Below are 22377 nucleotides of genomic sequence, written 5' to 3' on the forward strand. Positions count from 1 at the left end.
AATAACTACTTGGGAAAATCCTCTGCGTTATCATTAACAGCAGACGACTCGAACATTTCCTCAGTGAAAACAATGTACTGAGCAAATGTTAAATTAGCTTTTTACCAAATTATCGTACAACAGACCACGTATTCACCCTGCACACCCTAATTGACAAACAAACAAACCAAAACAAAGGCAAAGTCTTATCATGCTTTGTTGATTTCAAAAAAGCCTTAAGAGTCAATTTGGCATGAGGGTCTGCTATACAAATTGATGGAAAGTGGTGTTGTGGGACAAACATACGACATTATAAAATCCATGTACACAAACAACAAGTGCGTGGTTTAAAATTGGCAAAAAAACACACATTTCTTCCAACAGGGCCGTGGTGTGAGAAGGGATGCAGCTTAAGCCCCACCTTCTTCAACATATATATCAAAGAATTGGTGAAGGCACTAGAACAGTCTGCAGCACCCGGCCTCACCCTAGTAGAATCTGAAGTCAAATGTCTACTGTTTGCTGATGATCTGGTGCTTCTGTCACCAACCAAGGAGGGCCTAGATCTTCTGCACAGATTCTGCCAGACCTGGGCCCTGACAGTAAATCTCAGTAAGACCAAAATAATGGTGTTCCAAAAAAGGTCCAGTTACCAGGACCACAAATACAAATTCCATCTAGACACCGTTGCCCTAGAGCACACAAACAACTATACATACCTTGGCCTAAACATCAGCGTCACAGGTAACTTCCACAAAGCTGTGAACAATCTGAGAGACAAGGCAAGAAGGGCATTCTATGCCATCAAAAGGAACATCAAAATTTACATACCAATTAGGATCTGGCTATAAAAAATACTTGGATCAGTTATAGAATCCATTGCCCTTTATCGATGTGTGGTCTGGGGTCCGCTCAACAACCAAGAATTCACAAAATGGGACAAACACCAAATTGAGACTCCACACGCAGAATTCTGCAAAAATATCCTCAGTGTACAACGTAAAACACCAAAGAATGCATGCAGAGCAGAATTAGGCCGATACCCGCTAATTATCAAAATCCAGAAAGTAGCCGTTAAGTTCTACAACCACCTAAAAGGAAGCGATTCCCAAACCTTCCATAACAATGCCATCACCTACAGAGAGATGAACCTGGAGAAGAGTCCCTTAAGCAAGCTGGTCCTGGGGCTCTGTTCAAACACAAACAGACCCCACAGAGCCCCAGGACAGCAACACAATTAGACCCAACCAAATCATGAGAAAACATAAAGATAATTATTACACATTGGAAAGAATTAACAAAAAAAAACAGAGTAAACTACAATGTCATTTGGCCCTAAACAGAGAGTACACAGTGGCAAAATACCTGACCACAGTGACTGACCCAAACTTAAGAAATCTTTGACTATGTACAGACTCAGTGAGCATAGCCTTGCTATTGACAAAGGCCGCCATAGGCAGACCTGGCTCTCAAGAGAAGACAGGCTATGTGCACACTGCCCACAAAATGAGGTGGAAACTGAGCTGCACCTCCTAACCAATTTTGATAAACTCCCATATCTATTTGGTGAAATACCAGTGTGCAATCACAGCAGCAAGATTTGTGACCTGTTCCCACAAGAAAAGGGCAACCAGTGAAGAACAAACACCATTGTAAATACAACCCACATTTCTGTTTAGTTATTTTACCTTTTGTACTTCAACCCTTTTTTTTATTTAGCCTTTATTTAACTAGGCAAGTCAGTTAAGAACAAATTCTTATTTACGATGGTGGTCTAGGAACAGTGGGTTCATTGCCTTGTTCAGGGGCAGGACGACAGATTTTTACCTTCTCAGCTCAGGGATTCGATCTAGCAACCTTTTGGTTACTTGCCCAACGCTGTAACCACTAGGCTACCTACCGCCCCATTTGCACATCGTTACAACACTGTATATATACATAATATGACATTTGTAATGTCTTTATTACCCTGGAACTTCTGTGAGTGTAATGTTTACTGTTCATTTTATTGTTATTTCACTTTTGTATATTATCTACTTCACTTGCTTTGGCAATGTTAACATATGTTTCCCCATGCCAATACAGGGGGGCTATGATCCTCACCCAAGGGCACGTCATAACAGGCTGTAACACAACCAATGTGGAATAAGTCAAGGGGTATGAATACTTTCTGAAGGCACTGTACTGTGATGATATTCCGACAATAACAACAAAACAAGCCCTGTTTCCACTCCACACTAGACAAGGGGCTTGATTACGACAACTTGACTAAGCGCAAATCCATCTACTTCTATCTTAGAATGATTGGTGGGGTTTTCAACTGGGACTTTTCCCCCTCCGAAGCTCCATTTCGAGAATAACAATGGCGATGCTTGATTTGAGGAGGCACACTCTCTTGCACATCGCCTATGGCTACAATAAATAATTAGCCATAATGGGCCCAGCGCTACACTGCTGAGCTTCAGAGGCAGGGAAAACAGAGAAGCATGAAAGTTCTCACTTGGGATAGCACATTGTGGGAACACACTGTAATGGATATAAAATATACATAACACCAGAATTGAGCGAACGTATCAGACGTGTCATAGGGAAGAAATGAGAAATGGCATCCGCCTACTACACATTTTGGAAACTTAGTTCTATATTTAAAGCCACAATCCTGAATTTGTTTATCAGTCAAAGGTCACTTGGTTTGGTTTTAAGCTGAGGGATGGGGCTGGAGAAATGTTGGATGGCTCAAAATGGAGTCTTTCATTTATCCACCATGAAATAAAGACACTTGCTTTGATTTTCAAAAAGGGGAGTCCATTGACTTATGTTAAGTACCTATTGCAACCAAGTACACACATAACTGAGAAAACATGAATAAGAGAGAGTCTATTTTAACCTGTGGGAGTTCAGGACTCTTTCTTTATGATAAGATAAATGAGGGAGGTATGTTAGGAAGGAGAGTGATGGTCAGAGTGAGAGGTAAAGCAGCTGTGAGATGGTGTGTGTGTGCGCGCATGTGTGAGTGTACAGATGCGTGTTCACGAGGAAGTGTGTGTGTGTGTGTGTGTGTGTGTGTGTGTGTGTGTGTGTGTGTGTGTGTGTGTGTGTGTGTGTGTGCGTGTGTGTTTGTGTGTATAGCACTTTTCAACTGATTCCTCAGCCCCCCACATACTGTGCTTATGCTAGGCCAGATCAGAGTGCAGTTAGTTTCAGTGCTGAAGTAACTCACAGCAGGCCTCTATATCAAACAGCGGCAGACAAAGTGGTTACAACAGACGATCTAAAACAATGCATTAAGAGAAACGGGGCTCAAAGTAGGTGCGCATGCGAGTGCGTAAATAGGCCTTCAAATCCTCAAAAAGTTATACAGCTGTACCATTGAGAGCTTCTTGACTGGCTGTATCATTGCTTGGAATGGCAATAGCACCTCCCTTGATCGCGTGGCGCTACAGCTAACAATAGCTAACAAAATGGCTACACGGACAGAGTTGACCCTTGTGTCTTATTTGTATTTTTGCACGCAATGTATTGAGATAAGCATCAATAGGTTGACACTCGTCTTTTACTATTGACTGCAAATATATATTGACATAATCATCAACCCCATGATACCTATATGTTTCCATAGAATGCAATGTATTTCTTTCCCCATTGACTGTGATGTATTGACTTGTGTCAACCTTGTGACACTCATCTTTTACCATTGAATGCAATGTATTAACAACAGCTTCTATCCCCAAGCCATATGACTGCTAAATAGCTAACTAAATAGCTAACAAAATGGCTACATGGACTGAGTTGACCCTTCTGTGTGTATATACAGTACCAGTCAAACGTTTGGACACACCTACTCATTCAAGGGTTTTTCTTTATTTTTACTATTTTCTACATTGTAGAATAATAGTGAAGACATCAAAAATATGAAATAACACATATGGAATCATGTAGTAATGAAAAAATTCTTAAACAAATCAAAATATATTTTATATTTGAGATTCTTGAAAGTAGCCACCCTTTGCCTTGATGACAACTTTGCACACTCTTGGCATTCTCTCAACCAGTTTCATGAGGTAGTCACCTGGAATGCATTTCAATTAACAGTTGTGCCTTCTTAAAAGTTAATTTGTGGAATTTCTTTCCTTCTTAATACGTTTGAGCCAATCAGTTGTGTTGTGACAAGGAAGGGGTTCAATTCTCGGGATGACTCTTTTCTCTGTATATATCAATGATGTCGCACTTGCTGCTGGTGATTCTCTGATCCACCGCTATGCAGACAACACCACTCTGTATACATCTGGCCCTTCTTTGGACACTGTGCTAACAAACCTCCAAACAAGCTTCAATGCCATACAACACTCCTTCCGTGGCCTCCAACTGCTTTTAAATGCTAGTAAAACTAAGTGCATGCTCTTCAACCGATTGCTGTCCGCACCCGCCCACCCGACTAGCATCACTACTATGGACGGTTCTGACTTAGAATATGTGGACAACTACAAATACCTAGGTGTCTGTTTAGACTGTAAACTCTCCTTCCAGACTCACATTAAGCATCTCCAATCCAAAATTAAATCTAGAATCGGCTTTCCATTTTGCAACAAAGCCTCCTTCACTCACGCAGCCAAACATACCCTCCTAAAACTGACTATCCTTCCGATCCTTGACATGCCGGCGATGTCATTTACAAAATAGCCTCCAACACTCTTCTCAGCAAACTGGATGTAGTCTATCACAGCGCCATCCGTTTTGTCACCAAAGCCCCATATACTACCGAGCACTGTGACCTGTATGTGTCACACCCTGATCTGTTTCACTTGTCCTTGTGATTGTCTCCACCCCCTCCAGATGTCGCTTGTTTTCCCCAGTGTATTTATCCCTGTGTTTCCTCTCTCTGTGCCAGTTTGTCTTGTATGTCCAAGTCAACCAATGTGTTTTTCCCCGTGCTCATGCCTTTTCTATTCTCTTTTTGCTAGTCCTCCCGGTTTTGACCCTTGCCTGTTTCTGGACTCTGTACCCGCCTGCCTGACCATTCTGCCTGACTTGACCTCGAGCCTGCCTGCCACTCTGTACCTCCTGGACTCTGAACTGGTTTTGACCTTTTGCCTGGCCATGACCATTCTCTTGCCTACGCCTTTTTGGATCAATAAACATCTAAGACTCCAACCATCTGCCTCCTGTGTCTGCATCTGGGTCTCGCCTTGTGCCCTGATAGTATGCTCTCGTTAGCTGGCCCTCGCTTCATATTTGTCGCCAAACCCACTGGCTCCAGGTCATCTATTAGTCTTTGCTAGGTAAAGCCTCGCCTTAGCTCACTGGTCAACATAGCAACACCCACCCGTAGCACGCGCTCCAGCAGGTATATTTCACTGGTCATCCCCAAAGCCAACACTTGCTTCGGCCGTCTTTCCTTCCAGTTCTCTGCTGCCAACGACTGGAACAAACTGCAAAAATTACTGAAGCTGGAGTCTTACATCTCCCTCTCTAACTTTAAGCATCAGCTGTCAGAGCAGCTTACCGATCACTGTACCTGTACACAGCCCATCTGTAAATAGCACACCCAACTACCTCATCCACATATTGTTACTCATCCTCTTGCTCTTTTGCACCCAAGAATCTCTACTTGCACATCATCTGCACATCTATCACTCCAGTGTTAATGCTAAATTGTAAATATTTTGCATCTATGGCCTATTTATTGCCTTACCTCCCTACTCTTCTACATTTGCACACACTGTACATAGATTGTTCTATTGTGTTATTGACTGTATGTTTGTTTGTGTAACTCTGTTCTCAACTGGCCTACCAGGTTAAATAAAGATGAAATAAAAAGGGGGGGGGGGGGGGGTATACAGAAGATAGCCCTATTTGGTAAAAGAACATTCCATATTATGGCAAGAACAGCTCAAATAAGCAAAGAGAAACGACAGCCCATCATTACTTTAAGACATGAAGGTCAGTCAGTCCGGAAAATGTCAAGAACTTTGAAAGTTTCTTCAAGTGCAGTCACAAAAACCATCAATGAGCTATGATGAAACTGGCTCTCATGAGGACTGCCACAGGAAAGGAAGACAGAGTTACCTCTGCTGCAGAGGATAAGTTCATTCGAGTTAACTGCACCTCAGATTGCAGCCCAAATAAATGCTTCAGAGTTCAAGTAACAGACACATCTCAACATCAACTGTTCAGAGGAGACAGCGTTTATTGATTCAAATGTATTTAACTAGGCAAGTCAGTTAAGAACTAATTCTTATTTTATAATGACGGCCTACCCCGGCCAAACCCTCCCCTAACCCTGACGACGCTGGCCCAATTGGGCACTGGCCAATGGGACTCCCAATCACAGCCAGTTGTGATACAGCCCAGGATTGACACCTCTAGTACTAAGATGCAGTGCCTTAGATCACTGCTCCACTCAGGAGCCCAAGTTGCTTTTTTAAATGTAACTAGGCAAGTCAGTTAAGAACAAATTCTTATTTACAATGACAGCCTAGGAACAGTGGGTTAACTGCCTTGTTCAGGGGCAGAGCGACAGATTTTTTACTTGTCAGCTCAGGGACCACAATCTAGAAACCTTTCGGTTACTGGCCCAACTCTCTAACCACTAAACAACCTGCCTCCCCTTGCTACCTTGGTGGTCAAATTGCTGCAAAGAAACCACTACTAAAGGACACCAATAAGAAGAAAAGACTTGCTTGGGCAAAGAAACACGAGCAATGGACATTAGACCGGTGGAAATCTGTCCTTTGGTCTGATGAGTCCAAACTTCAGATTATTGGTTCCAACTGCCGTGTCTTTGTGAGATTCAGAGTAGGTGAACGGATGATCTCCGCATGTGTGGCTCCCACCGTGAAGCATGGAGGAGGAGGTGTGATGGTGTGGGGGTCCTTTGCTGGTGACACTGTCTGTGATTTATTTAGAATTCAAGGCACACATAACCTTGCATGTCTACCACAGCATAGCATTCTGCAGTGATACGACATCCCATCTGGTTTGTGCTTTGTGGGACTATCATTTGTTTTTCAACAGGACAATGACCCAACACAACTCCAGGCTGTGTAAGGGATATTTGACCAAGAAGGAGAGTGATGGAGTGCTGCATCAGATGACCTGGCCTCCACAATCACCCGACCTCAACCCAATTGAGATGGTTTGGGATGAGTTGGACCGCAGAGTGAAGGAAAAGCAGCCAACAAGTGCTCAGCATATGTGGAAATCCTTCAAGACTGTTGGAAAAGCATTCCTTATGAAGCTGGTTGAGAGAATTCCAAGTGTGCAAAGCTGTCATCAAGGCAAAATGTGGCTACTTTGAAGAATCTTAAATATAAAATATATTTTGATTTGTTTGACACTTTTTGGTTACTACATGATTCCATATGTGTTATTTCATAGTTTTGATGTCTTCACTATTATTCTACAATGTAGAAAATAGTGAAAATAAAAGCCCTTGAATGAGTAGGTGTGTCCAAACTTTTGACTGGTACTGTATATATATTATATATATATATATACACACTTTTCTTTGCAGTCTCTATGCACACTCACAGGGCCCTACACAGTCACACACACATTGACACTCCAACATACACACAAACACTCACTTCATAATTTGCTCACACACACACACACACACACACACACACACACACACACACACCACACACACACACACACACACAGTACATTTATACTGACTCTACACACACACAATCATATTCGCTGCTGCTACTCTGTTTATCATAATATCCTGATGCCTATTCACCTTACCCCTATACATATCTCCCTCTATTACTCCAGTATCCCTGTACATTGTAAATATGGTATTGGAACTGACTGACCCTGTATATATTATGCTTACTTACTTTCTCGTGTTCTTCTTATTTTTATTTCTCATGTATTTTTGTTCTACCTTATGTTATTTTAGTATTACATTGTTATGGATTACTGCATTGTTGGGTTTAGAGCTTGCAAGAAAGACATTTCACACACACACACACACACACACACACACACACACACACACACACACACACACACACACACACACACACACACACACGGTAAGCAACAAAGCACAGCCATGTCCTCGGAGAGAGCTCTTCAGGGGCTAAGAGTGACAGGCAGCTGTCACAGTCACACGATGATGTCGACAGACAACAGCCACATACATACGCTCGAGTAGACCCGCTCGCAATTAAAAATGCACCCAAACGCTATTAATACTGCATCAAAAAGACAATGTTTTAAGCTTGAGAGGACTTGTAAAAGACCTGCTAAAGTTAAAGTTACCCCCTGTAGAACAGAATGAACGAGTACAATGTTCTGGGCCTTCAAGTTCTTTCCCTGAAGAAAACAGTTGAAATCCTTACCTTCATGTAGATCTAATCCATAGTAAATTAGGAAGATTAAAGTGAATTTGTGTGTACTGACATTGCATGCTGATATGTTGCTGATAAAATGGATACCTTAACGTAGTTGTTTTTATCTTCTTCATAAATTCAGTACAGGTAGTGTTTTAGTCTATTTTCTCTCTCTCTTTCTCTCTATTTTTCACTTTGTTTCTTTACTTCTCTCGCCCTCTCTCTCATGCACACACACACATACATTCACACACCCTGTCCCCCTCTCTCTCTCTCACCCACTCTCTCCTCTCTGACCCACTTGCTCAATAATTGGGTTGTTTTCCGCCCCACACAAGACTGCCTATTTAACAGGCTTTCAAACGTAGCCCCAGTGCCTTCCCAGTCTTTAATCTGTTGTATCTAAATTAGTCTTACACCTTCTTATTTCCCCTCTATTGTCCCTGTCCTTTACACATGCTAATATGGAGGGCAGTTTATGAAATTACACGCTGAGATTATGTTATGATTTTATTGCCGCTGCGGGCATGATAGAAATCTCAAAGGATCTTTTTTTATCTCGGACAAGCCCCCATTAAGCAACCCACCTGTTTCTTCTCTTTTCCCCTCCACTTCTCATTTTGTGATACATTTTTATTGTCTGATGTTTTTTTTATACTGTTCTTCAACAAGCCATTGTACAAATTATAAGTGGAGTCTTTACTCCCACGGTGGCCTGTGTCCAAAAACGAAATAAATAAATAAATAAATATATTTACTTAAATTTTGTACATTCATAGCTAATTATCTAATGCTCCTGTTGCCAAATTTAAATAGATTTTTTAGCATATAGCTTTATTTTCCGCAAAATCCCACTCATCCCACTGTACACAATCTTATAGCCTACTGCTCAAAGAGAGTTCCTTGGCTACCCAGACTCCTTACCCCGGCCAAATGCTACGCCATGCTCATGGACTTTAGTTTCTTCTCCACAATGAGTCTGGATATGAGTACCTCCCCAACCCTACACCAAATGCGAACACATTCGGGGGCATTTGATTGGTCCAGAAACCGATGGGTTGGGCCTGAGTCAGAATACACTTGGGTAAAGCGCTGGTTTGAAAATGTGTCATTGGCTTTGATACTCTGATTGGCTAGAGACGATTCAATCGCTGATTACTTTGGTTTGTACAACGCCCCTCCTCACCACAAAATACTTCAATGATGTCAGTCTAAAGTATGTAACGAACGACAGAGCAGTGAAATAATTTAATGTGAGTCTTCAGGCTACAAAGAGAGGCCGAAGAGGGGTGGGATATCAGCTGATCATAGCGAATGTAGATTATGTAAACCAGCTAGTTAGCTAGCTAGCTAGTTAGCTATGCTGTTTAAACAATCTAACTAGTCTTTACCTGTGATTGGAGTTTGTTCTGCTGCTGACATTTTCCTCTTAGGCCTACTAACAAACAGTCTAATTAAAGCCTTCTATGTTCCTGACTGTGATATGACACATGCAACTGAAAAAGGAGCCACGACTACACTTTCGTTGCGTGCAGGTATCTTATACCTGCAGTGCACACTCGCGTGGGGGCAGAGGAGCGGGTGAGGGGGATTTTCCACACAAAAAAAGGTGAAATTAGCTAGTTTGATGGGCAATTAATTTAAATAACGAGAGAAAATCGACTAAAAGTGAAATAAAAAGTTAATAATTAACCAATCTGAAAGCGCACTTTACTCATAGGAGGACAAAAGGGCAGGTGCTCAGGCACCCTTAGACCTCTCTACCTGTGCATGTGCCTTGCGGCCTGTATACTATGAATTGATCCTTCTTAATCTACCATTTCCACTTCATTTTCTTTCATTTTGACATGTACACTCTCTGAAGAAATATAGTGCAATATCTTCCGTTTTCATGGCAGAATAATGTTTAATTTCATAGCTATGGCTTGATTTTTTGGTTTTATGAGAGACAGAAAAGCTTCTGGGTTACTCCAAAAATAACTTTTTGTTAACCTACACTTGACTGCTATCACAAAAACATGGCTCTTATTTTCATTCACAACAATATGTGAGTAGCTGATGGATTGGCGCTTAATTGATGTTAGCCTCTTTGGACTGTGTCCAAAATTAGTCGCACATGGTGCTGTGGGCTAACTGGGAGGTCTAGCGTGGAAGGGATACTAAAATGGAAACTGGTCGCAAAATATTTACATTCTCCTATTAAACAGGTGCCTTTTCAATATGAAACATCTGCAACCAAGTTGGGCTACGCTATAGCATAGATGCTAGCCAAACCTCAGACAGGAGGAAACCCCATTTGATCTACCAAGTAGCAAAGAAGGCAGTAAATTGTCCGTAACCATTGACAGAGGGACAGATTTTTTTTTCTAACCATAATGGTTAATGCTAGGATTGAGGTTAGCGTAATCTGATCCCAGATCTGTGGTTATGGGCAACTTCTACCTCGAGTGCATAGAAGCTACTGCCCTCCAAATCGCAGTAGCTACCTCAGCCTGCCTGTCACCTTTACTTCTGGGCTAGTATTGATCGCCTTCTCCCCTTCTCCCTCCCTCATGCTAGCTTCCCTAGGTCATTTGCTAATGTGGGTGTAAATCCTGGAGGTCAACCCTGTCCCATTGATCTCTGCTGTAATCGTCATTGACAAGTCAAGGACATGACTGTGGTCCTATCACTAGCCTATTTTAAGCATTGAGCCTTAGTGCGTGCATGCATACACACACACACACCCACACGTACACACACATGCATGGTATCAGTCGCTGTAGGTGTACAGAAAAGACTAGCTCTCCGTGTGTCAATATCACAAGCCAATTTGATCCAATTAACCTTTTTTGGCATTCCAATGTTAATGGTTGTTGCTGTAAATATATACAGTATATATATATACAGTATATATATATATATATACTGTATATATTTACAGCAACAACCATTAACATTGGAATGATATATGTATAGTACAGACCATTTTATAGATGAACTCAAAGTTGATTGGATTTCTGCTGTTGAGCCATGTCCATATATGGTATTACAGTGTGTGATTTTACAGAGTGGCCAGGGGCATTTAATGCATATTGACTTTTCCCCCCTTCATCAAAACGCCAATCAGATAAAAGCAAATGGGGGGTTTCTACTATGCCAAATATGGCAACCGCATGGATGAGACCCAATCGGAAGCAATCAGATCAATCCTTGTCCTTCACTCGACACACGCTACATGCAGAGAGATGAGATGAAATGGTGTACTTACTAAATGGACCCACTGAGACGGAGAGATGGAAGAAAATGGACCGGAGAGAAAAAAAGAGAGATGAATGAAAATGAGATGGGTCGAGTTGAGTCGAGACTTGAGGATGATTAAATGAGCAGTGCAGTCCAATGAACCAAGAATTAGTGTATCATGGTTAGATGATGTTTTACTAGTCAAGTCAGGAAGTGAAATTGAAACATTCTTATAGAAAATCAATGTCACGTTTCAAGTACATTTTTAAACTCTTTCTATTCATCGTCTGAATTGATTGAACTGAAATGGTATTGACCCCAATCCCTGGTATGAATAGGTATTATGATATGACGGCTATAGGTAAAAAAATTAAGGGATGAATGTGTAAAGGGAGAGGTGGAGATTGGGAATGAGAGGGCTCAGACTGAAAGAGATGTGCTCAAACAGAAACCCCTCTGGCTGTCTCCTCTAGTCTGAGTGTGTTGTAGACGAACACACACACACACACACACACACACACACACACACACACACACACACACACACACACACACACACACACACACTGGTATACCCCATTAATATTGCAGCTGCACTCTCCAAACTAAATCATCTCCCAACAGCCAATAATCTCCACACAACTCCATGCCATAAGCTCCTATTGGTGTATGTGCCTGTGTCTCTACTTATGTGCGTGTATGCATGTGTGTGTGTGCCACTCTGTACCAGTGAATGTGTTTTGCATGTCATGTGTGTGCATCCCCATGTGTTGTGCCCAGTCTTACCGTGAACCTGCAGGCTGCCCGATGCCTCTGCCTTTCCCACGCTGTTCTCAGACACACAGGTGTAGGTGCCCTCGTCCTCGGCCCGGACCTGAGTCAGACGCAAGCTGTGGTCACTGCGGATCTCTGACCTGCGACAACAACAGCAGCAGAGCAGAGCTGATAGGATGGTACTGTATGCTAACTGGGATCCATTCACCCTCATTGATTTCTGGTGACCAATGCTAATGTGATGCTGTGTGTGTGTGTGTGTGTGTGTGTGTGTGTGTGTGTGTGTGTGTGTGTGTGTGTGTGTGTGTGTGTGTGTGTGTGTGTGTGTGTGTGTGTGTGTGTGTATCTATCTTTGTGTGTGTCCTCACCTGCCACGAGGCAGCTCTCCCTCCTCTCTCCTCCAGCGGATGGTGGGGGCGGGGTCTCCATGGGCCTCACACAGGAAGTCCACCATGTCATCTGCCAGCACCACCTGGTTCACTGGACGCTTAACGAACATGGGCCGCTCTGACAGACGGACAAAGACAGAGATATGGTCAGAGAGAGAACAAGCTAAGTTAAGAAAGAAAGAGGGAGAAAAAGCAAAACAAGGAGAGAAAGATGGGGAGAGAAAAGAGGAGGGCAAGATAGGAGAGTGGAAGAAGTAGGGAAAAGATGATGAATTCACAGTAGAAGATAAAAACGTGAGAAACAGAGGGAGAAGAGGAAACACAGAGCATTTGAATGTGTTGAGGAGGAGAGCGAAAACGTAATATGTTGAAAGACATGTTGAAACTCCACTAACCAAACACCACTAGTTCTGCTGGGTCGCTGTCCCTTTCTCCCACCATATTGGTGCCCACACACACAAACATGCCCGCATCGCTCTTCCTCGTGTTTGAAATCATCAGCTTTCCTCCTCGGATCTATAGTTAAGGGGAAAGGAATTGGAAAGGAGGGAGAGAGGGGATAAAAAAACATGTTAGTCAAAAACACAGGAGCTTGGTGGCACCTTAATGGGGAGGACGGGCTCGTGGTAAAGGCTGGAGCAGAATAGGTGGAATGGTATCAAATACACATGGTTTAATGCCGTTGCAGCCATTATTATGAGTCGTCCTCCCCTCAGCAGCCTCCACTGGTTAAGAAGTAAGCCACAGTGTTCCCTTAAAAGCCACCACAGAGGGAAGAGTGATGATGTTATTGTCATGTCCCCAAGCCCATTCACTCTGTCATGTTATATATTGAGTAAACAACATTTTAGGCATTTGGTTATCCGTGTCTGATTATGGGTGTCTCCTTCTCTCTCACTTTCTCCCTCCATCGCTCTCTTATTCTCTCTCGCTCAATCTCTCTCCACAGCCCTAGCATCACATTGCCTCTCTCTATCTCACTCTCCCCCCTATATACCACCCTACTCTCTTTCTGTTTCTGTCTGTCTCTCTTTCTCCAACCTCACCTCACCCCTCCCCACTCTCTCTATTTCTCTCTTCCATAAATGTAGAATACATTAAACAAGAGCCTTCCCAGCTAGCACATTTGGTTCCTTGGAAGTTGTGGGAACGTATGTTTTTGGTTTCAGATTGGTTGTGGGAACGAAGCCATACGTTTCCTGACCAGTAAAACAGAAGGTTTTTTTAAACGTTCTGAGCGCAGAAGTGAACATTTTGCCTGTTCTGGGAACGTTTATTTTTAGGTTGCATGGAGGTTCTGAGAATGTTTTACTCTAGTTCATTGTAAGTTTTTCTGTGAGGTCTTATTAACACTCTGAGAAAATAAATTCTGTTTCAATAAAACTTTTTATAAAATGACTAGCTTATTTTGGGTTAACTTTTTTGAACTCTAAGCACAAATAGGACACGTGGAAATTAATTACATTAGGCATTAATCATGGAAATACATTTCTTTTTTATTGTGACAAGGCATCAGAGAGATTCAGACCTATAATCTCCTGTTCTATATCCATGGAATTAGTCCACTTCACCACCATGATGGAGCTAGCATGCTATGTTTTATTTTTTACCCATACAAAGCTGTTCATTTTAGTCTATTCAAACAGACCCCATTTCAGAAGGAAACAAGCACTCTCTAAGATCAGTTGTAGCCAATTAGTGGGTGCGGTCAACACACCTGAACACACTTAACAAGACAGAGGATAGAGAGTTTTGTTGATGCTGAGAACAGAATGTATATGTTTTTAAATAACATTCTTAGAGTGGTCTCTGAACGTTACTAAAGTTTTCTTGTGGTTTTTAACGTTCTCGGAACAATTTGAGAACATAACTTAAAATATAACTATGTGGAAACCTGTAGGAAATGTGCGTAAGTACAGAAATACCCACAGAAGAACATTGTTTCTTAAATGTTCTCTGAACTATTTATTAAATTAAATGTAAATGTTTGGTGGCAGGTAGCCTAGTGGTTAGAGTGTTGGGCCAGTAACCGAAAGGTTGCAAGATCAAATCCCCAAGGTAAAAAACTGTCGTTCTGCCCCTGAACAAGGAAGTTAGGCCATCACTGTAAATAAGAATTTGTTCATAACTGACTTGCCTAGTTAAATAAAAAAATGTTTAGGAAAGTTCCTAATGAAATACCAATAATATAATTGTTTTTATTTTGTGAAGTTCCTTAAATGTGCAGATAATTTTCCAAAGCCAAGCAACTATTGTGCACCACTCCCAGCAAGTTGTGGGAAGATTGTATGCAAATTAACCATAGGACAACCATGCTCTCACCAAACTCTACGAAACATGTGGCTCTAAGAATGTTATGTGCTAGCTGGGTTTTATTTAGATAAGTGACTGTGTGTAGTGTATTATATAGTGTATCTGAGTGCTTAAGGCCTCAGGGAGAGCAGAGGTTGTGGTGGGTCTGCTTCTGTTGTTGTGGTGGGCCTGCTTTTGTCATTACACCTTCAAATAGATTCAACTAAATGTGCTGTATAATCTATTCATTTCCGTCATTGCCGATAATCAAAAATCAATGCAATTCCATACACATGCTTGTCCATTATAGCATTGAGCATTTAACTGTCATACAGTATTGACCAGTGTTCAGCTGACAAACAAAGGGATACAACCATACAGTCTATGGATTAAACGCTTAAATGATAGAAAGATGAAACAGAGGTATAGATATAGGTATTCTAGGTTCTACTTGTATATACAGTTGAAGTTGGAAGTTTACATACACTTAGGTTGGAGTCATTAAAACTTGTTTTTCAATGACTTCACAAATTTCTTGTTAACAAACTATAGTTTTGGCAAGTCAGTCAGGACATCTACTTTGTGCATGACACAAGTAATTTTCCCAACAATTGTTTACGGACAGATTATTTCACTTATAATTCACTGTATCACAATTCCAGTTGGTCAGAAGTTTACACTAAATTGACTGTGCCTTTAAACAGCTTGGAAAATTCCAGAAAATGATGTCATGGCGTTAGAAGCTTCTGATAGGCTAATTGACATCATTTGAGTAAATTGGAGGTATCCCTGTGGATGTATTGCAAGGCCCACTTTCAAACTCAGTGCCTCTTTCCTTGACATCATGGGAAAATAAAAAAATATGAAACTTGCCACAACTTCCAAAGTAAGGACAACAAAGTCAAGGTATTGGAGTGGCCATCGCAAAGCCATGACCTCAACCTATAGAACATTTGTGGGCAGAACTGAAAAAGCGTGTGCGAGCAAGGAGGCCAACAAACCTGACTCAGTTACACCAGCTCCGTCAGGAGGAATGGGCCAAAATTCACCCAACTTATTGTGGGAAGCTTGTGGAAAGCTACCCAAAACGTTTGACCCAAGACAAACAATTTAAAGGCAATGCTACCAAATACTAATTGAGTGTATGTAAACTTCTGACCCACTGGGAATGCGATGAAAGAAATAAAAGCTGAAATAAAATATTCTCTCTGCTATTATTCTGACATTTCACATTCTTAAAATAAAGTGGTGATCCTAACTGACCTAAGACAGGGAATTTTTACTAGGATTAAATGTCAGGAATTGAAAAACTGAGTTTAAATGTATTTGGCTAAGGTGTATGTAAACTTCCGACTACAACTGTAGTTATACAGTGCCTTCAGAAAGTATTCATACCCTTTGAATTATTCCATATATTGTTGTGTTTCAGCCTGAATTCAAAATTGATCAAAAATATTAATATTTAGTTTGACGGTTCTGTATTTAAGAAGTATATAAATACACAAAAATGCAAGTTATTTAAAGGAAGCTCTATCCAATGAAAATCACATTTCATAAGACTTTCAACATGTGAGAAGAAAGAAAATCATAAAGTACAGTGTTAAAGTTCACAGCATATGAAGAGATTTTTACAAATCAAAAATGGTGTGCTGTGTCCTGATTGACCATAAAAAAAATGACGAATAAACACAAGGCCCCAGCTATCCCATGGTGGTGCATAGGGTTAATTATCTGACTGCAGTTCTGAAGATTGCACGTTCAATCCAAAATGTTCTGTAACCATGTTTCTTTAGAACAAATATGAAATTGAGGATCAGATATACTCTACTAAGAGAAGATATCTTTATTTTGTCCAGATTTATATATCCAGTCAGAAATGCAGAATTTAGACTTAATGTAATTGACTGTTCAACTTTAAAAAACACCTCAGATATAAAGCAAAAGTTATCCTAGATCAGCACTCATTACCTTGTAAATATGGGCCCAGAAGTATGCAGCATATAAAGAGGATGGGTGAAGTGATGGTGAATAGCCCAGTTACTAGTAGTTCCCTGGGTTAGTTACGTCTAAGAATGCTTAAAAGGCTATATACTGAAAAATTATGATGATGAAAGAGGGCTTCCCTGGTGGAGCAGAGGATGAAAGTCCTGGTTTGGCAACCAAATATTGTAGGTTCAAACCTCAAATGGGCAGATTGTCAAAATATGATTTGTAAAAAAAATATGGTTGTGATTAAATGTTTTTCAAATGTCCTATGAATTAAATTTAAATGCCATGTGTGTCTATATGAGTGATACTCAGTAATGTGTTTTATTGGATTTGCCCCAAACATAACACTTTGTATTCAGGACAAAAAGCTAATTGCTTTGCTGCATTTTCTTTGCAGTATTACTTTTGTGCCTTTCTGCAAACAGGGTGCATGTTTTGGAATATTTTTATTCTGTACAGGCTTCCTTCTTTTCATTTTGTCATTTAGGTTAGTATTGTGGAGTAACTACAATGTTGTTGATCCATCCTCAGATTTCTCCTATCACAGCCATTAAACTCTGTACGTGTTTTAAAGTCACCATTGGCCTCCCAGAGAAGTTTCTTTCCTCTCCAGCAACTGAGTTAGGAAAGACATCTGTATATTTGTCGTGACTGGGTGTGTTGATACACCATCCAAAGTGTGATTAATAACTTCACCATGCTCAAACGGCTATTCAATGTCTGCTTTTTATTTTATTTTCACCCATCTACCAACAGGTGCACTTCTTTGCAAGGCATTGGAAAACCTCCCTGTTCTTAGTGGTTTTAAATTCACTGCTCGACTAAGGGACCTGACAGATAACTGTATGTGTGGGGTACAGAGATGAGGTAGTCATTCAAAAATCATGTTAAACACCATTATTGCACACAGAGTCCATGCAACTTATTATTTTATCATTTTAAATTTAAACACAACAAAATTAAGAAAAAGTTAAAGGTTGTGAATACTTTCTGAAGGCGCTATATTATAGATATAATAGATAGACGGATATACAGTGCATTGGGAAAGTATTCAGACCCCTTGACTTTTTCCAAATTCTGTTACAGCTTATTCTAAAATGGATGAAATAAAAAAAAATCCTCATCAATCTACACACAATACCTCATAATGACAAAGCGAAAACAGGTTTTAAGATTTTTTTGCAAATTTATAAAAAAATACAAACAGAAATACCTTATTTACATAAGTATTCAGACCCTTTGCTATGAGACTCAAAATTGAGCTCAGGTGCATCCTGTTTTCATTGATCATCCTTGAGATGTTTCTACAACTTGATTGGAGTCCACCTGTGGAAAATGAAATTGATTTGACATGATTTGGAAAGGCACACAGCTGTCTATATAAGGTCCAACAGTTGACAGTGTATGTCAGAGCAAAAACTAAGCCATGAGGTCAAAGGAATTGTCCATAGAGCTCCAAGACAGGATTGTGTCGAGGCACAGATCTGGGGAAGGGTATCAAAACATGTCTGCAGCATTGAAGGTCCCCAAGAACACAGTGGCCTCCATCATTCTTATATGGAAGAAGAACCCCCAAGAACCCCCAAGACTCTTCCTAGAGCTGGCTCCATGACCAAACTGAGCAATCAGGGGAGAATGGCCATGGTCAGAGAGGTGACCAAGAACCAGAAGGTCACTCTGAAAGAGCTCCAGAGTTCCTCTGTGGAGATGGGAGAATCTTCCAGAAGGACAACCATCTCTGCAGCACTTCACCAATTAGGCCTTTATGGTAGAGTGGCCAGACAGAAGCCACTCCTCTGTAAAAAGCACATGACAGCCCGCTTGGAGTTTGCCAAAAGGCAGCTCAAGACTCTCAGACCATGAGAAACAAGATTATCTGGTCTGATGATTGAACTCTCTGGCCTGAATGCCAAGCGTCACGTCTGGAGGAAACCTGGCACCATCCCTACGGTGAAGCATGGTGGTGGCAGCATCATGTTGTGGGGATGTTTTTCAGTGGCATGGACTGAGAGACTAGTTAGGATCATGAACAATTTGAACGAAGCAAACTACAGAAAGATCCCTAATGAAAACCTGCTCCAGAGCACTCAGGACCTCAGACTGGGGCAAAGGTTCACCTTCCAACAGGACAACAACCCTAAGCACACAGCCAAGACAACACAGGAGTGGCTTCAGGGACAAGTCTCTGAATGTCCTTGAGTGGCCCAGCCAGAGCCCGGACTTGAACCCGATCGAACATCTCTGGAAAGACCTGAAAATAACTGTGCAGCGACGTTCCCCATCCAACCTGACAGAGCTTGAGAGAATCTGTAGAGAAGAATGGGAGAAACTCGCCAAATACAGGTTTGCCAAATTTGAGTGTCAAACCCAAAAAGACTTGAGGCTGTAATCGCTGCCAAAGGTGCTTCAACAAAGTACTGACTAAAGGGTCTGAATACTTATTTTTAAATTCGCTAAAATCTCTAAAAACCTGTTTTTGCTTTGTCATTATGGGCTATTGTGTGTAGATTGATGAGGGGTAAAAAAAACGATTTAATACATTTTAGAATAACGCTATAACGTAACAAAAGTCATGGGGTCTGAATACTTTCCGAATGCACTCTACAGGCCTCCTTTTTTGGATAGCCACAACAATGAAAGTATAGATGGACGAATCAGAGGTCTATATACAGATGGATAAGACTCACGGTTATCCTCTCGTCGTGGTCGTTGACCTTCATGTTGTTCCTCTTCCAGGAGATGGTGGGCTCTGGGTGGCCCCGCGGGGGGATGCACTCCATGACCGCCGGCTCCCCTGCCGCCACGACTACGTCACTGGGTGTCTGCCTGAAGTCATCCCTCAAGACTGGAGGTAAGAGAGGGGAGGGAGAGCAGGGTTGATTGTTATTATACAGCAAACATTCATTATTATAATTAGCTTTGGCAATTTTCGTACATATTTATTGCCAATAAAGCACAATTGCAGATTGAATTGAATAGAGAGAGGGTGATACAGAGTACTACGCCTACTTCCCAATTCCAAACCAACCCCTAACCCCCTAAGCACCTTGTGTTGATGTAATACAATTGGAGAGGTAATAGCAAGATCATAATAGCTCTGCTTTTCCCTCTGTAAGGGAGAGTCACAAAGATACCTTGAAAGTCCACATCAGAAATCGTAAGTTAGGATAGTCTACCACATCTTTCACTGTGCAGGGTGGCTGCATGAATGCATTATAATGTAGTCTAAGTTTCATGTGTAAGTACGAACTGTATGCCATAAAGCCTTGTGCTGTCTCCGCTATCAAGTCTTGTTAAAAAAAGGGTGAATGCAAAACAGATGAAATTCAACATGCAAGAGCGGCTCTCAGTGTATGATTTAGTTGAATGACCCAAAGCCCCTCAATACTGGTATAATAATGATATGACTTGTGATAACAAAAAAATTGGTGTGTGTGTATGTTGCCTTCCTATGGTCTTCATTGACTCAGTGTCCTGAGTGTGTGTGTGTGCGTGTGTGTGTGCATGCGCGTGTGTGTGTGTGTGTGTGTGTGCGTGTTGCCTCCCTATGGTTTTCATTTACTCAGTGTCCTGAGTGTGTGTGTGTGCGTGTGCGTGTGTGTATGTGTGCGTGCGTGTGGCCTAGCGGCTCATCAATAATGGACAGGCTCCTTTCTGACACAAGGTGGATGAATTATTCAATTGGCCTAACACACTCCCCAGACACACACACATCCATATGCATGAGACAGAAATACAAACACTTACAGAACATACAAAAGAGACAAACATGTACACACACCTGCACACAACAAGACAACAGCTTATAGAAATACGAACTCACAAACACACATACAACCACGCACACCAACAACATCAACTCTACCAATAATAACCAACCACCATCTATCAAACCACACCTACAGGCCAGATGCAATCAACCATCAACCCTTCTTCCCTCAATCTGTATTCCCATTGAATTACTCTTTATCAGATTCTTCTGCACCTCTTCGCCACTTCCATTAGTGTAGTCTGCTGCTCTCCCTCCGTATCTCTCTGAATTGACCCGCATTCAATCGTTATTTCACTCTGCCACTATCCAATTGGTGCCTGGCTATGCCCTTAAGCTAGCGCCAGAGGATAAAGTTTCAGTGAGGATAAAGTTTATGAGGAGAAGGGATATTGCTTTGGACTCGATCCAATATACTGTAATGCCAGGCTGCTGATGATATGGATTAAACTGAATGGAGTCTGTTGGAAAATGGCAGTAGCCCGTATCAGTGTGTTAAAAATAACTATGAGGATAGTGGAGTTGGTATTTGTTCGTATTTCACTTAAGCCACAAGTGGCTAGTGATTGGAGACGATTGGACAGAGGTCTAGGTAGTTTCAGTGCTTTGGGTAGAAGTTGCCCTTAATGACAGATCTAGAGTCATCTTATCATCTGTTAGTCCCAACTTTAACCATTGGGAGTAAAAATGGGAGTATATGACCTTGGATCAGCGCTTAGGGGTAACTTCAACCCTCAGTGTCAACAAGGTGTGTGTGTGTCAGCCAAACACATGAAGACCTGAATAACCAGCTCACTGAGAGGCCTGCGGAGGCCAATCATAATTTGGTCTCATGCGAACAACAAAACAAGACACTGTCTTTCATTCAGTGGCAGTGCTTACCCTGTGATAATCTAATAAGAAAAGCTGTTATGAAAAGCTGTTTCATCCTTTTTTATCTGTTTTCTTTAAAGGTTTTTTTATGCTCAACATCTCAAAATGTGCTAAAACTGCATCAAAACGTGTTAGGGTATTCATGCCTTCCTTCCCATCAATTCAAATCCATTCAAATCTGGCGGCAATCGCGGCCGTTCCTGATTCCAGTCACTGTCGATAAACAGCATAGGCCTCGCTGCTTTGCCTAGCTTCATTTGTTGCATTGAGACGATTTCCTATTTTGTGCATGCGTATTGCGTGTGTGGGTAAGCTCTGTTCATTTGGCCGTGTCTACATAATTTGGCGCCCGCATCCCTTGAAAATATTGAAGCTAGCTAGAAAAAGACAAATGTACACTGTACTGCACCCCAAACGTTTTCAAGTTGGATTTCCAAGGATAACTTGGTATAATTCCGAGAGGGAGACCAACACCTGCACTTCCTAACCATCAGAGGAAGGGACAGAAAATCATCTGATCTAATGTACCATACTGGCCCTGACAAAGCAGCCTGGTACACAGCCAATCAGAGATGAGAGGAATGTTTTACAGTATTTTGGACATTATCAGTGTTCAAATGGAAGCCAGGTTTGATCATTTTAGGGCTCCTGAGTGGCGCAGTGGCCTAATGCACTGCATCTCAGTGCTAGAGGTGTCACTACAGACCCTGGTTTGATCCCGGGCTGTATCACAACTGGCTATGAT

At 41.5% G+C, this 22377-nt stretch overlaps 1 protein-coding gene across 4 annotated transcripts in view; it reads right to left on the reverse strand.

The window, feature by feature from the left end:
- The window catches only part of LOC106567652 (roundabout homolog 3), a 306687-nt gene that overhangs the window by 54675 nt on the left and 229635 nt on the right, over nucleotides 1–22377 (reverse strand). For 3 of the 4 annotated variants that reach the window (XM_014137191.3, XM_014137190.3, XM_014137194.3), the window contains exons 3-7: nucleotides 19678–19835; nucleotides 13105–13225; nucleotides 12689–12827; nucleotides 12333–12460; nucleotides 11575–11586 (exon numbers count right to left, since the gene is read on the reverse strand). In XM_014137191.3, coding sequence (XP_013992666.1) covers nucleotides 11575–11586; nucleotides 12333–12460; nucleotides 12689–12827; nucleotides 13105–13225; nucleotides 19678–19835 — 558 coding nt within the window. The remainder of the gene's footprint in view (nucleotides 1–11574; nucleotides 11587–12332; nucleotides 12461–12688; nucleotides 12828–13104; nucleotides 13226–19677; nucleotides 19836–22377) is intronic. The other variant, XM_014137193.3, reaches the window with a different exon arrangement.

This window comes from Salmo salar, chromosome 13 (genome assembly GCF_965601325.2).
Source record: "Salmo salar chromosome 13, fSalSal1, whole genome shotgun sequence".
NCBI lineage: Eukaryota > Metazoa > Chordata > Actinopteri > Salmoniformes > Salmonidae > Salmo > Salmo salar.